The sequence below is a fragment of the Gekko japonicus genome, unplaced genomic scaffold, assembly GCF_001447785.1.
Source record: "Gekko japonicus isolate JY-2015 unplaced genomic scaffold, Gekko_japonicus_V1.1 scaffold757, whole genome shotgun sequence".
Classification (NCBI taxonomy): Eukaryota; Metazoa; Chordata; class Lepidosauria; order Squamata; family Gekkonidae; genus Gekko; species Gekko japonicus.
The window spans coordinates 687,803-702,068 of record NW_015162500.1 but is presented as its reverse complement, the minus strand read 5'-3'; the positions used below and the strand labels follow the sequence as shown (position 1 = coordinate 702,068).

At 46.8% G+C, this 14,266-nt stretch overlaps 1 protein-coding gene across 1 annotated transcript in view; it reads right to left on the bottom strand.

The window, feature by feature from the left end:
* Nucleotides 1–3,838: 3,838 nt before the first annotated feature.
* The window catches only part of SLC38A8 (solute carrier family 38 member 8), a 35,400-nt gene continuing 24,972 nt past the window's right edge, over nt 3,839–14,266 (bottom strand). The window contains exons 8-11 of the mRNA XM_015406103.1: nt 11,006–11,153; nt 7,350–7,549; nt 6,460–6,511; nt 3,839–3,941 (exon numbers count right to left, since the gene is read on the bottom strand). Coding sequence (XP_015261589.1) covers nt 3,839–3,941; nt 6,460–6,511; nt 7,350–7,549; nt 11,006–11,153 — 503 coding nt within the window. The remainder of the gene's footprint in view (nt 3,942–6,459; nt 6,512–7,349; nt 7,550–11,005; nt 11,154–14,266) is intronic.

Below are 14,266 nucleotides of genomic sequence, written 5' to 3'. Positions count from 1 at the left end.
CTAGGACAAAAAATCTGTGAGTCGGAGGCTAAGAAACTGGCTCACACTAACTCAGCTTAGAGGGAACACAGAACAAGGACTACTGTTTGTGTGGATGTTCCTGAGGACAATGCTGTAAGGAAGCCGAGGCAGAGAAAAGCCTCCATGTGGAAACAGCTCGAGACCTTTGAGGGAAGGGAAGAAGACACGGCCGCCTTTCTAGAAGTCCCAGGGTATAGCTACACTATGCGTAGCATCCAGTTTTATAATTCCATGTCATAGTTCCCTTCCACCCTGCAAAAGAATCTTGGGAATCACAGCTCGGTGATGGTCTTCACAACACGGCTCCACACGACAGAGAGGGAAGAAACACAATAGTCCAAGCTACACAGGGAAGAGCTAAAGCAATCTCTGTCGATAGCACAGTGACATCCATAGAATTCCTTCTCTTCATTTCAGATGATTTCCCACCCTATCCCTAACTTGCCTACGCCTTTTGGTTCCTCCGTTTCCTTCACTTTAGTGCCAGTGCATGCATAATAATAATCATTAAAAAAATTAAGCCTCAATGTAACTTAGAGATGCCTTTTTTGCTGTAGAGAGTAGCACTGTTACTTTACCAAGTTCTGTGCATTTTTAACAAGTTTCTCAGACGAGGACTGAAGCGGGCAACACTTTCTTCGGGCAGTCGCGCTTGCTCGTCATCTTCGGTTTTGACTGTAACCTTTATAGTTTACCTGTACTGTTTTAGAAACAAGACGGCATCGCTCTTCAGTAGCACACGGCAGGATGTCAATATTATAGCCAATATGTAAGCAATTTTGAATAAAAACCAATATGCTATTGTATAATTATGACTTCGTTTCAGATAACCAAATAAAATTTAACATGGGACCGCTCGAGCTTCTTGGATTTCCTTATCTGCATTCATAGCACAAACGTGAAGGTTCTTCAGACAGGGTCAAGCCATTGGTCTGTCAAGGCTGGGATTGTCTCCTCTAAACAGCAGCAGCTCTTCAGGGTCTCAGGCTGAGATATTTCACACCACCTAACACTGGATGACTCGGGCTAGCCTGATCCCACCAGATCTCAGAAGCAGGGTCAGGCCTGGTTAGTACCGAGATGGGAGACCTCCGAGGAGGTCCAGGGTTGCTGTGCAGAGAGAGGCAATGGCAAACCACCACTGAACATCTTTTGCCTTTAAATCCTCAGGAGTAGTTGCCATAAGTTGACTGCGACTTGACAGCACTTCACTCACACACCCCAGTAAAACCTTTAAGCTGGAGATGCTGGGGACTGAACCTAGGACCTTCTGCACGCAAAGCAGATGCTCTCTGCGTGTGGAGGAGTGGGTCTTCATGCAGCATTTGATTGGTCTGCACCCACATGGTTAAACATGAGGCATTCGGTCCTCCATAAAGGACAGCAGGGTAAGAGAGACCTAAGAGAGACCTACCTGACCTGCCTGTTGCAAACCAGCACAGGCCCCAATTAATAGTCCATAGAAGATACAGGGTTTTAGAGTTTTCAAAGCACTTCATACATCCAAAATAACCTTTACAACAGCTGGCCTGCAAGGTGAGTCAAGAGCTATCTCATACTAGGAGACAGTTTGGGGTCATGTTTCGAACGCAAGGCTTCAGGTGGGGAAGATTTCTTTTTAAAGCAGTCCTCCCTCAGCCATGAAGCTCACTGGCTGATCCACTCACTCTCCCTCAGCCTACCTCACAAGGTTGTGACAAAAATAGGGGTGAGGGGACAGGGAATGATGCCAGCTGCACCAAGATCCTTGGAGGAAGTTTTTAGTGGTCACAGGCTATGGTTGCCAGCCTCCAGGTGCGGCCTGGAGATCTCCCACTTTTGCAACTGATCTCCAGCTGACAGAGATCAGCTCTCCTGGAGAAAAATGGCTGCTTTGAAGGGTGGACTCTATGGCATGGGACCTTGCTGAGGCCCCTCCCCGAACCCCGCCCTCTCCTAGATCCACCCCCAAAGTATCCAGGCATTTTCCAACCCAGACCTGGCAACCCTACCACAGCCCCAGAGATGCGTCCCCACCTAGCCAGGCAGCACCACCACCACCACCAAAGAGACAACCATAAGGGAGCTACACAACTGAGCGCCAGGGAGGGCAGGATACGTCTCCTGGGACTAGGGTTGCCAACCTCTAGGTGGGGCCTGGAGATTCCCCAGCATAACAACTGATCTCCAGATGACAGAGATTAGTTCCCCTGGAGAAAATGGCTGCTTTGGAGGGTGGACCATGTGAGGTAGATGGGGCTGAGAGCAATGTTCCCTCTAAGCTGTAGAGTCCTGTGAGCAAAAATTCTACTTTGTGAGCTACCGGCATTAAAGTTGTGAGCAGGTTATTTGGCTGCTGCATAAATTAGTGTGTTCTGGAGCCATCCTTCCTGAGCTGAGACAAAAAACGTGTGAGCCGGAGGCTAAAAAGCTGTGAGCTGGCTCACACTAACTCAGCTTAGAGGGAACACTGGCTGAGAGGACTCTTTTGAGAACTGCACATGAGTGAACAGTTCTGAAATGATCTGTGACTGATGCAAGGTCACACCAGCAGCTGCGTGTGGAGGAGTGGGAATCAAGTCCGGTTCTCCCAAATTAGAGTCTCTGCTCCTAACCACTACACCAAACTGGCTGGTTCTGCCATTTCACCACCAGCGAGCAATGCAACCCCACTTCCTGTCCATGTTGGGGACAACACAATTGTAGCATGCACATCAAGAGCCAGTTTGGTGTAGTGGCTAAGAGCAGCAGACTCTAATCCGGGAGAACTGGGTCTGATTCCCCACTCCTCCACATGCAGCTGCTGGAGTGACCTTGGGTCAGTCATGGCTCCCTCAGAGCTGTTCTCTAACAAGCAGCCCTCAGAAAGAGCTCTCTCCACCCCACCTTCCTCACAGGGTGTCTGTTGTGGGGAGGGAAAGGGAAAGGAGATTGCAAGCCACTCTGAGACTCCGAGTGAAGGGTGGCATGTAAATCCAATCTCCTCTTCTTCTTCAGTATGCAACAATTTGATTTGGGATCTGGACACCGAAAGATGGGCAACTGGCCTGCAGGTCAACACCAGAAGAGCCGGTTGTTTTCCGGCTGATGGACGTGCTTCTTCGGCATGGCTCTTTTCGTGAAAAAGGGAAAGGCAGAGAAAATTGCTTGGACTTCAAGCATACTAAAAGGTGCTCTAAAAACAAGACTCATTATACATTATTCAGTATAACCAGCAAAAAAAAAATTGCTCAGGGAACAGAGAGGTCTCAGTAGGAGCCTTGGGAGAGAGGAGTGCCGAGCCTCAATTTAGTGCACAATGCACAGAAACTCAAAGCCCATTTAAAATAACCCTGGGAGAGGAAGAAGAAATGGAGAGCAGAGGTGGCACGAAATAATGAGAAACACTCTTAATGGGAAGCAAAGAGGAAAGAACCGTCCCTCTTATGCGCCATGTAGGTAGGTGCCAGTTTTGTCAAGCAGCTCCGGGGGGAAATACCACCTTCCCCAGGTAAGAAGAGATGGGAGGATTCTGCTGCAGTGATTCCCCTCTCTGGCACGGTACCAATAAGAGCATTTGCCAACCGAAAAGGGTCACTTATTGAGCAGCCAAACAGGAATGAAACACGCAGAAATCCAGTGTGCGAAAAGGCACGACCCACTTGAGTAAATTTTTATTTATATAAACAAACATTAGAAACAGCTTTTTTTTAAAAAGGGAGCATCGTTTCGGTTCTGCTCAGCCAGTAAACATGGCAAAAATACCTGTCTGAGTTACTCAGAAACCCTCGCCAGGATTACCCAAGTTCATTTTCCACACAAGGCTGCTAACCTTACAACCGGCTCCACCTTGACACGGCTAGAGTTTATGCATCAGTTCCATGATGGCGATAGTTGTGCTTTGTCCAAAGATGAATGCACCACACAGGACAGTGATGATACCCCAGGCAATCAGAAAGGACCTGCCGTGGGGGGGGGGGGGGGCAAGACATGGAATTGTACAGATTTGATTAGGGCAGTTCTCAGAACTTAATAAAGTTTTACTATTTAGGACAATGATAGTCCAACACCCTTGTTACTACACTTATTAAAGTTTTTGCTATTTAGGACAATGATTACTACATATTAGAATAATTACTATATACTAGAATAATAGCAGCCATTAAAACAGGTGGAGTGCTGTATTTTATACATTCATAGGCAGAGATCTTGTAACCAAGCGTGGACAGAGTTATTTCAAGCAGGACGTGAACAGGACATGGACACACACATGCCAGGTCTGGGTTCCCTGGGCCTAAGCTCTCATGCCTGTCAAATTCAGGTCAGGATAACTATGTCAAATATAGAATTTCAGATGACCAGGGGCTGTTCCAGGTGAAGAGACTGGGGGGGGGGCTAAATATAACTGGTACTTGAGACAATGCAGTTTGCTGGTGAGTTCTTCTGCTGCACTGAACCCTACCATACTTTAAGCTGATCATGGAGACCTTTGTGGGTAGGCACTTCAGTCACGCCCTGACCTGGACGGCCCAGGCTAGCCTGATATCATCAGATCTCAGAAGATAAGCAGGGTGGGCCCTGGTCACTACATTGATGGGAGAACACCATGGAAGGCCAGGGTCGTCACACAGAGGCAGGCAATGGCAAACCCACCTCTGTTAAGTCTCTTGTCTTGAAAACTCTACAGGGTCACCATAAGTAGGCTGTGACTTGACGCACTTTCCAACACAACTTCAGTCAAGGTGCCTGGTGGGTACCACAGTCCCAGATACATCCATGGATCTTTGGGACATCTGAAGCTTCCCACAGTGGCTTTGGTTTACCCTGATGCTCAAGGGGATTAAAGAGGCAACTCTATCTTCCCTGAACTTGTTGCTCAGAGACAGAAGGAAACATTTTGCAACCTTTCAGGTTAAAGGACAACTTCCATTTGATGATCTCTCATTTTAATGTCAGTATTGATTTTACTGTGCCCTTAGAACTTGATCCTTGTGCATTGCTTCCCAGTTTTCTTAAGCAGTATATTTTTCTAAGTGTATTGAATGCCTTTTTTGTCTCTGGAACACATCCAGGGAAATATGCAGTGCAATCCTAAATAGCGTTACACCTTTCTCAGCCCACCGACTTCAACAGGCTTTAAAGGGTATATGTTTAGGACTGCACTGATTGTCCATACACCCAGGGAGGTATCCTTCTATTGATCAGCCTGTTACTCCTCTGTGGCCTGATCTCAGGGCTTCTCAATGGTAAGACCTTTTTTAATTGGAATGGACCAGTAGAGATGGTCAAGAGGGTACCATCTCTGCAACCATGAGGAAAATGTGCCAGGCTGTCCTATTTCAGAGGGCTTTTTGTTACAAGTCAGTGTACGCTGGGGGGTTGTGAGGAAGTTAGATTCACCAATTTATCTGAGCCAGTGTGGTATAATAGTAAAATTACTCGACTAGGACCTGGGAGAACCAGGCTCAAATTCCCATTCTACCACAGAAGCGTTCTTGATTTACCTTGGGTCAGTCTCTCTCCACCTAACCTACCTCACAGAGTAGTTGTTGTAAGGATAAGACAGAGGAAGGAAGGAAGCCAGCCACCGTGGGTCCCCAACTAATGTTCCCTCTGAGCTGTGGAGTCTTGTGAGCCAAAATTCTGCTTTGTGAGCTACTGGCATTAAAGTTGTGAGAGAGCGATTTGGCTCCTGCATAAATTAGTTTGCTCTGGAGCCATCTTTCCTGAGCTAAGACAAAAATATGTGAGCCAGAGGCTTAAAAAACTGAGCTAGCTCACACTAACTCAGCTTAGAGGGAACACTGGAGGAGAACAGCAGAGTATAAATATCTAAATAAATATGTTCACTGCATTAGTTGCCTTGGGTCTGTGGAGAAAGGCAAGATATTGATGTTTTTAATGCTAAAATTAATTTCTATCGTACATTCTCAGCATGCCTCATCCCCGTACATATTATATGCTTTGCTATAATATAAAATGCTCATACCCAACAATTGATCACTACCAGCCAAGCCATTTCAGCATTTTGGTTTGATTTTTAGAAATTTATATCCCCACCTTTCTCCCCAATGGGGCCCACAGTGGCTTACATCATTTTCTCCTTCTCTGTTTTATCCTCACAATAGCCCTGGGAGGTAGGTTAGGCTGAGAGTGACTAGCCCAAGGCTACCTGGCAAAATTTCATGGCAGAGTGGGGATTCAAACCCGGATCTCTCAGACTCTAGTCTGACACTAACTGCTACATGAGACTGTCTCTCTCTGTGATCCATATATTATTGTTAAAAGAGGGGGCAAACGCGTCCAAACCACAGGGCCACCTGGAAAGCAGGCATCAAAATAACAGACACTAAGCAGCTCTAAAAGGAGGACTCAACATTATCAGTATTGGGGGGGGGGACAGTCATATACTGGCATTAAGCTGCACTAACAACTATCCAGAGTCTTTATAGCCATATAAGCAAGGCGGTGTATACATACTTAGTCCTTGGCATGACCGTTTCTGTCTCCATTGTACACACCAAACACAGCCCTACAATTGAAACAAATGTTGTTTAGCTTTATTCTTTTAAAAAAAACATTTCCATCCATTCTGCTTCCAAGCACACCTTTTCAAAAGAGCATTAAGCATCTCTGGCTCATCGTCAGTGTAGAATCCGGCACTTGTAGCTAGAGGCACACCAGTCAGTCACGGAGTCCTTGAGGAACAAATCCGGAGGCCAAAGAGTGGGTAAGGCCAGGCTTCCCCCTCAGACAGTCATTCAACGCACGGTAGCATCATTTGAGTTAAATACCTGGCCTGAAGGTCCTGCTCTTTGCCTCCATTCCTCAGCCCATGAAATCTGTCATGGCTGGGGTGCCAACCAGATGGTCGCTGAATATCTCCCGCTATTCCAACTGATCTCTAGATAACAGAGATCAGTTCACCTGGAGAAAATGGATGCTTTGGAAGGTGGCCTCTATGGCTTTGTACCCCACTGGATTCCTTCCCCTGCCCCAAACGCTGCTGCCCTCAGGCTTCACCCCCAAAATCCCCCAGGTATTTCCCAACCAGGAGCTGGCAGGCCTAGTCGTGGCATTTGGGGTGCGGGAAGTGAGAAGGGAAGAACAGCCGACCAAGAAGGTAAGAGGCAAAAAGGGAACATCTTATTTTATTTGGAGGCCTCTCTCTCAAGACATTTCATCTGTAGCCACAAAAAGAAAGGAAAACTTTTTGGGTAAGTAAAAAAGAGAAAGGCTGGAGAACACTAAAGGGTCACCCAGTTGGTGCAAAAACCTTGGCTTCCTGTCAGAATGAGGAACACCTTCGCGACCTGCACAGTTAAAAAAAAAAAGTGTCATTTCTTCACCCCTTTCTGAAGTGGGCCTACCTGGAAAGATGAAGATGAAGAAAGCGCTGATGCCACCAATGACGCTGATGATGTCACTGATGTCTGGCACAAAGAGGGCGATGATTAGCGTCACCATAACCCACATGGTGGTAAGCAAGATGCGGAGCCATTTCTCATAGGGCTCCATGGTCAGGATGGAGCAGTGCTTGGTGCCAAAGCAGATGTCCTGTAAGACTGACCTAGCAGAGAGAGATCATCGTTATACACCACCACAGCAGACAGTGTTGAGGTTTTTACTGCCAGTTTCAGGCTCCAGATGCTCAGAATGGAGAAATGTATTATCTTTTTAATTACCTTGGATTTCTATTACACTGGTACTTTTTATTGTTATTCTTACGGGGGGGGGGGACTGATTACTGTTATTCAATGTAGCTTTTCCATTTGCCCATCCATAGCCAGCGAATTCCTACCCCAACTCCAGGAATAAAGCAGCAGAGGGGGAAAGTAATGAGGCAATGTCACAGTGTCCACAATGCTCTAGGAGTTTCCCCAATCTCTGTGGTCTACGGGGGCTGTGACATCACATCCAGGTGATTGCCCAGAAGTGACATCACAGCATCGATGATACTACCTTCCCCTGGCCCTGCCTCTCAAAAGGCCCCATGATTACTAGTCACGGGCCCAGTAACCCTAATTCAATGGGTTGAATCTGTTAGCAGATTTGGGGGAAATAATCCAATCCTACACATGGAGAGTTGCTTTCAGCAGTTTTTTGCAACAACAGGACTTGCAAAATGCATCAGCTATCTACGTCTTCAGGATACAAAGTCTCTGAGCTGCTGGAAGGCCTAGCGACAGAACCTAGGCTAAGTTTCCCATCAGTAGGTCTGGAACTTTCCTGCCTCCCCATCATCCACTGCAGCCCACTGATCTCCAGGAAATGCTGCTTCCAGGGGATGGGAGCCCCACAGGGACAACACAAGGGAAAGCTACAGCAGGAAGGGGTAATTGGTGGTAACTTCAGTTAATAGAAAATTTAGTCTGGATCGAACTCAATATACGAACCTACTTAATATCAAGTAAGAATGCTGGCCCAACTGGTTCAGTATTGTTCTGACTGGCAGAAATTCTCATGCAGAGAAAAGCCTTCCCTCGTTTATGCTACTGGAGTGTTTACTTGTTTAATGAAATGAGATACCAGGGATTGAACCTAGGATTTACTCCATGCAAGGCTCTAACACCGAGTCGCGTCACCTTCCTAAACAGCAGCATTAGGACGTTTATCGGGGACACTGCCATTATATTCTCCATTTTACTTCCCAGCGATTACATGAGTAAATTTTCGATGGGTAGCTGTCAAATCTGTGCACTGTGAATTGAATAACTTTGGTCTCTGCTCATCACTTCTCTAAATACAAAGAGATTCTAGGGCGAGAGCTACAGTATTTGAATTGGATGCTGTCGGTGTCCAAGATAGGCCATTTATTTACAAACGCATCAGCAGAGCATACTGGAAGCAAACAGGTATTCTTAGAACAGGAAGCAAAACTGCTGACCCGGCGGCATCAGATTCATTACACCCGAAGTTACTCCACATCCAGCTGACTCACAGCTTTTGAACTCTTTTGGCTCTTTGAATCAAGTTCTTGACCCCAGGCTGTTTCTCTGCTCCTTCCAACTAGGTGGGAAAGTGTCACCTTTCCAACTTAGTGGGCTATGGATTCTACACGGTAGAGAGAGAGTCCAAGGAAAGCATCTCCTGTTGTTTTCCCTGTGATGAAACTTCAGTAGTCACCCTCAATTAGCAGAAGTCAGTCAGTCTTGAGAAAGGTCCTGACACTGCCAGTGAGTTATGCAAATGAAGCCCGTTTGTATACATTAGAGATGGAATGAATTGTGCCAGCTAGTTAGTCAAGAAGAGGGATGGGCACTGAAGAGGCACGGACACCCCGTCTCCCGGGCACTATAAATAGCCCTCTGGCCACCCTTTGACTTCAGAAATGTCACACGCTGTTATGTGCAGACTTTTAAACCTTCCTAAAGCTGCGGTGGCTCAAGTGGTTAAGACGCTGAACTGCAGGCTGTGGAAGGTCAGTAGTTCAGCAGTTCGAGACCTGAGTGTGCCGCAAGACGGGGTGAGCTCCCGTCTATAGTTCCAGCTCCTGCCAACCTAGCAGTTCGAAAGCAAGAAATTGCAAGCAGATAAATAGGTACCACTTCGGTGGGAAGGTAACAGCGTTCCGTGCACCTTGGTGTTTAGTCATGCCGGCCACATGACCACGGAAATGTCTTCGGACAGCGCTGGCTCTTCGGCTTTGAAACGGAGATGAGCACCGCAACCCTAGAGTCGGATTCGACTGGCTTTCAAGCAAGGGAACCTTTACCTTTATTTTTAAAGTCACAAATTGCTTGGCTTCTAGGTGCAACATGCTGGCTTGCGATTTACACAAGTTTCTACACTTTCTCCATCCTCTCGATGTCAAAGGACAGAAAGCCCAACTGACTTATTGCAAGGAATACCGAATCAGGCTGAATTCCACCCCCACCCTGGACTTACACGAGAGGCTTTTTGTTTGGCTTGACAGTCATCCTGTATAAATTTTGCCCGGCTTGCATTTTTTCACCTATGCCAGATCAGGTAACTTTTTCCCTTCCTCTCTTCCCCAGACTTAGCTACAGTGATCCATGCAGTGGTCATAGGGTTGCCAGCCTCCAGGTGGAGCTTGGGGATCTTCCGCTTTTACAACTGATCTCCAGCTGACAGAGATCAGCTCCCCTGGAGAAAATGGCTGCTTTGAAGGGTGGACTCTATGGCATGGTACCACGCTGAGGCCCCTCCCCTCCACAAACCCTGCCCTCTTCTGGATCCACCCCCAAAGTCTCCAGGTATTTTCCAACACAGACCTGGCAACCCTAAATGGTCGCCTCCAGGCTAGATTACTGTAACTTGTTCTATGCAGGGCGACCCTTGAGACTAACCCGGAAACTCCAGCTGATTCAGAATGGAGCGGCTCATGTTCTCACTGGAACATCATTAAGAGCCCATATTGCACCAATGCTCTGCCAGCTGCACTGGCTCCAGGTGAAGTACCGGATCAAGTTCAAGGTATTGGCTTTGACCTTTAAAGCCCTACGCAGTCTATCTAAGGAACTGTCTCTCTTGGTATCTCTGCCAGAGAGCTCTGTGCTCAACAGATCAAAATCTACTGGCAATCCCTGGCCCCAAGATATCCATCTAGCCTTGACCAAAGCCAGAGCCTTTTTGGCTCTTGGTGGGACGCTCTCCCAAGCAAGATCCAGGCCCTGCGGGACTTAAACCAATTCCACAGAGCCTATAAAATGGAGCTGTTTCACCAGGCCGATGGTTGAGGCAGTGGTAACCATCTAGTCTGGCCTCTTCCTATGTTTTCTCTCCCTAGCCCACTCATTTTGTTGTTATAGTATCTTAATATACACTGTTGCACCTGACACAAAACCCTTCTGGGCTGTATTAATTGTCTTGACTGTCTTATTGTTTTGGCTGCCATCTGATATTGTTTTAATTATCAATTTATATTTATTGCTCCAACTGTTTTATTGTTATTGCCGTTACCCGCTCTGAGCCTGCTCGCAGGGGAGGGGAGGATAAAAATCAAATAAACTAAACTACCTGCATCGTGCCGGGTGTTAAAGCGGAGGAGAATTGTGAACCTTACCTTCCCAGCAGAAGGACAATCGGGTAGATGGTGATGATAGAGACACCAAACAACAGCCGAGCTATGATGACCACCACGTCAGTCCCAGGGTAGGACATCAGGATATCAGCAGCAACATCAGCACCAAAAGTCAAATAGCCATACAGCCCTACACAGGAGACAGTCCCTTGTGCCTGTTAGGCAGAGCAATTAACCAGCTGAGGGAAGAGCTAGGAGAGTGAACCACTTATTACTTTAGCATAGTATATACAGACATATATGGGGCACAGCATTTCCTGGCAGTAAGAAACAAGGATGTTCAAGGACACAAGCATACCCCTAAACAGTGTTCCCTGTAAGCCAAGTTAGTGTGAGCTAGCTCACAGTTTTTTAGCCTCCAGCTCACACATTTTTGTCTTAGCTCAGGAAGGATGGCTCCAGAGCAAACTAATTCATGCAGTAGCCAAATCGCTCGCTCCCAACTTTAATGCCGGTAGCTCACAAAGTAGAATTTTTGCTCACAAGACTCCGCAGCTTAGAGGGAACATTGCCCCTAAATGTAGGGGGGCTACGCTTCCTGGCACATCTTCACCATATGCTTACAGAAAGATGTAGCCCTGTCAATGGGCCCGGCAGGGTCGTCAAATGCCACATACCAAATAAATACCCAAACCCCAAACACATTCAAATCTGCAACGAAAACAGCTAACAGCAAAGACCAAAGATGTTAATATGTTAAATGAGAATAAATTAGTTGCGTGTCTAGACATCAGGAAGGAGGAAACCTACATCAAGTCTCCATTCCTGTGTGGCTGTAGGTTTTTTTTTTGTATTTCAGGTTAGTATCCATCTCTGTGCTGGGGAAGAGAAGAAAGAGGAGGGAAAAACAGATAAAATATCAGCTCTTCCTCCAAGCTGGTGTTTATGGCACCACCCCCTCCCTTTTGCAAGCTTAGCTGATGGGGAATGAAACATCTCTCAGACAGAACACTGTATTAAAACAGCTCTTAAATCCAGTCCAATGTTTAGAGAAAAGAATGTCATAGATTGGCAGCTTGCCTTCTATAAAGGTAAAGTGTGCGGTGCAGTCTCAATCGACTCATGGTGAAGTCCTACCTCGCAGAGGTGGTTTGCAATAGCCTTCCTCTGCATAGCAACTCCAGTCTTCCTTGGCGATCTCCCATCCAAGTACCAACCCCACTTAGCTTCCAAACTCCACCAAGATCAGTCTAGTCTGGGCTGCTGTGTATATGCGTATTGCCTACTAGACGTTATGACCAAGCACTGGAAAATCCTTATTGTTTCACACTGCTTTTGTTTGCTGGGTTTCAATTTATATAGCACTTTTTAAATCCTAGAGGCTACAGTGGGTTAAGATGCTGGACTGCAGACCAGAAGGTCGGTAGTTCAGCAGTTCGAGATCCTAGTGCTGCATGACAGAGGGAGCTCCAGTCTCTGACCCCAGCTCCTGCCAACCTAGCAGTTCGAAAGCAAGAAATTGCAAGTAGATAAATAGGCACTACTTCGGTGGGAAGGTAACAGTGTTCCGTGCGCCTTGGTGTCTAGTCATGCTGGCCACATGACCACGGAAATGTCTCTGGACAGCACTGGCTCTTCAGCTTGGAAACAGAGATGAGCACCGCAACCCTAGAGAGAATCCTCCAAGGATTCTGTGTTAGCATACAGAGTCCACCCAATGAAGACTATATCCCCTTTTTACTCCATGAGCTCCATGGCCAAGTAGGGGAATCTGAACCCAGGTCTCCTCATTCCTAATCTGACATTCCCTGAAAAACTACCTATTCATGGAAGCCTGTTGCTCCCAAAAAATCAGACTCATCTACCTGCTGGAGAGCCAGCTTGGAGTAGTGGTTAAAAGCAGCAGACTCTAATCTGGAGAACCTGGTGTGATTCCCCACTCCTCCTCCACATGAAGCCAGCTGGTTGACCCTGGGCCAGTCACCATTCTCTCAGAACTCTCTCAGCCTCACCTGCCTCACAGGGTGTCTGTTGTGGGGAGAGGACAGGAGGGCAACTGTGAGCTGCTTTGAGACTCCTTCAGGTAGAGAAAAGCACGGTATAAAAACCCAACTCTTCTTCTACTGTCGAAGATTCAGCATTGAAAGAAAAAAACCACTCTCTACAAATGACTAATTTTGAAAATTCATACAGTGTTGCTGTTTTTTTATATAAAGTCCACCATGCAGTTCACAAGACAAGGGATAAAACAGGGGCCAACATCACCACAACACTAAATGTTGACTGAACACAAAAGCGGCACTGCCAGACGAAACACACACACAAAAATGCGAAAATACTTCCCAAGATATTGTTTTTACAAGGCTTGTTTTAGTTTTGCCCAATAGCTCTAGTAATATTTAGGTATAATAGCAAAGTCTGTTGCATTTTCTCAAACTTTTAATGGTATTTATATCATTAAAAGTTTGAGAAAATGCAACAAACTTTGCTATTATACCTAAACTAGCAGTAAAGCCCGTTGTGGAAATAAATACAGCAAGAGCTAGAAAGAGGCTTTGGGGGAGTGCTCTGGCTTTGGGCAAAAAGTGTCAATTTGCTGTGGTGGCCTCAGCAGGGTATAATGACAGAGTCCACTGTTTTCTCCAGAGGAACTGATCTCTGCTCCCTGAACAGCATTTGTATTTTTGAGTGATCTGTAGCCCTCACCTGGAGATTGGCAACAATTGTTACCCAGGATGAAATGGCTGGTTTGGAGGCTGGAGTCTATTTCATTCTACCTGTCTGAGGTCCCACCCCTCCGCAAACCCCACCCTCTCCAGGCTCCACCCCTCAAATCCCCAGGAATTTGCCAGCCTGGAGTTGGCAACCCCATCTCCTTCCCAGCTAACCATCAACCTACCATTATCTGCCCCATTGACTTCAGCTGACTTCCGCCCTCCCTTCTGCAGAGCAATTGTAATTTTGAGTGGTCTCCAGCCCTCACCTGGAGATTGGCAACAATGGTTCCCCATGAGGGACTGAGTGGTTTGGAGGGTGGAGTCTATGGCATTGTACCTGTCTGAGGTCCCACCCCTCCTCAAACCTCACCCTCTTCAGGCTCCATCCCTCAAATCTCCAGGAATTTCCCATCGGGAGTTGGCAACCCTATCAGGATTGGCCCCAATATGTTTTCTCCCAAAGGCCAAAGTAGGTGACTGGACCAAACTAAGTTGCCTACCATCAGGCACTGAGGGGAAAGTAGGGTTGCCAGCTATAAGGAGGGAAATACCTGGAGTTTTGGGGGGTGGATTCTGGAGAGGGCAG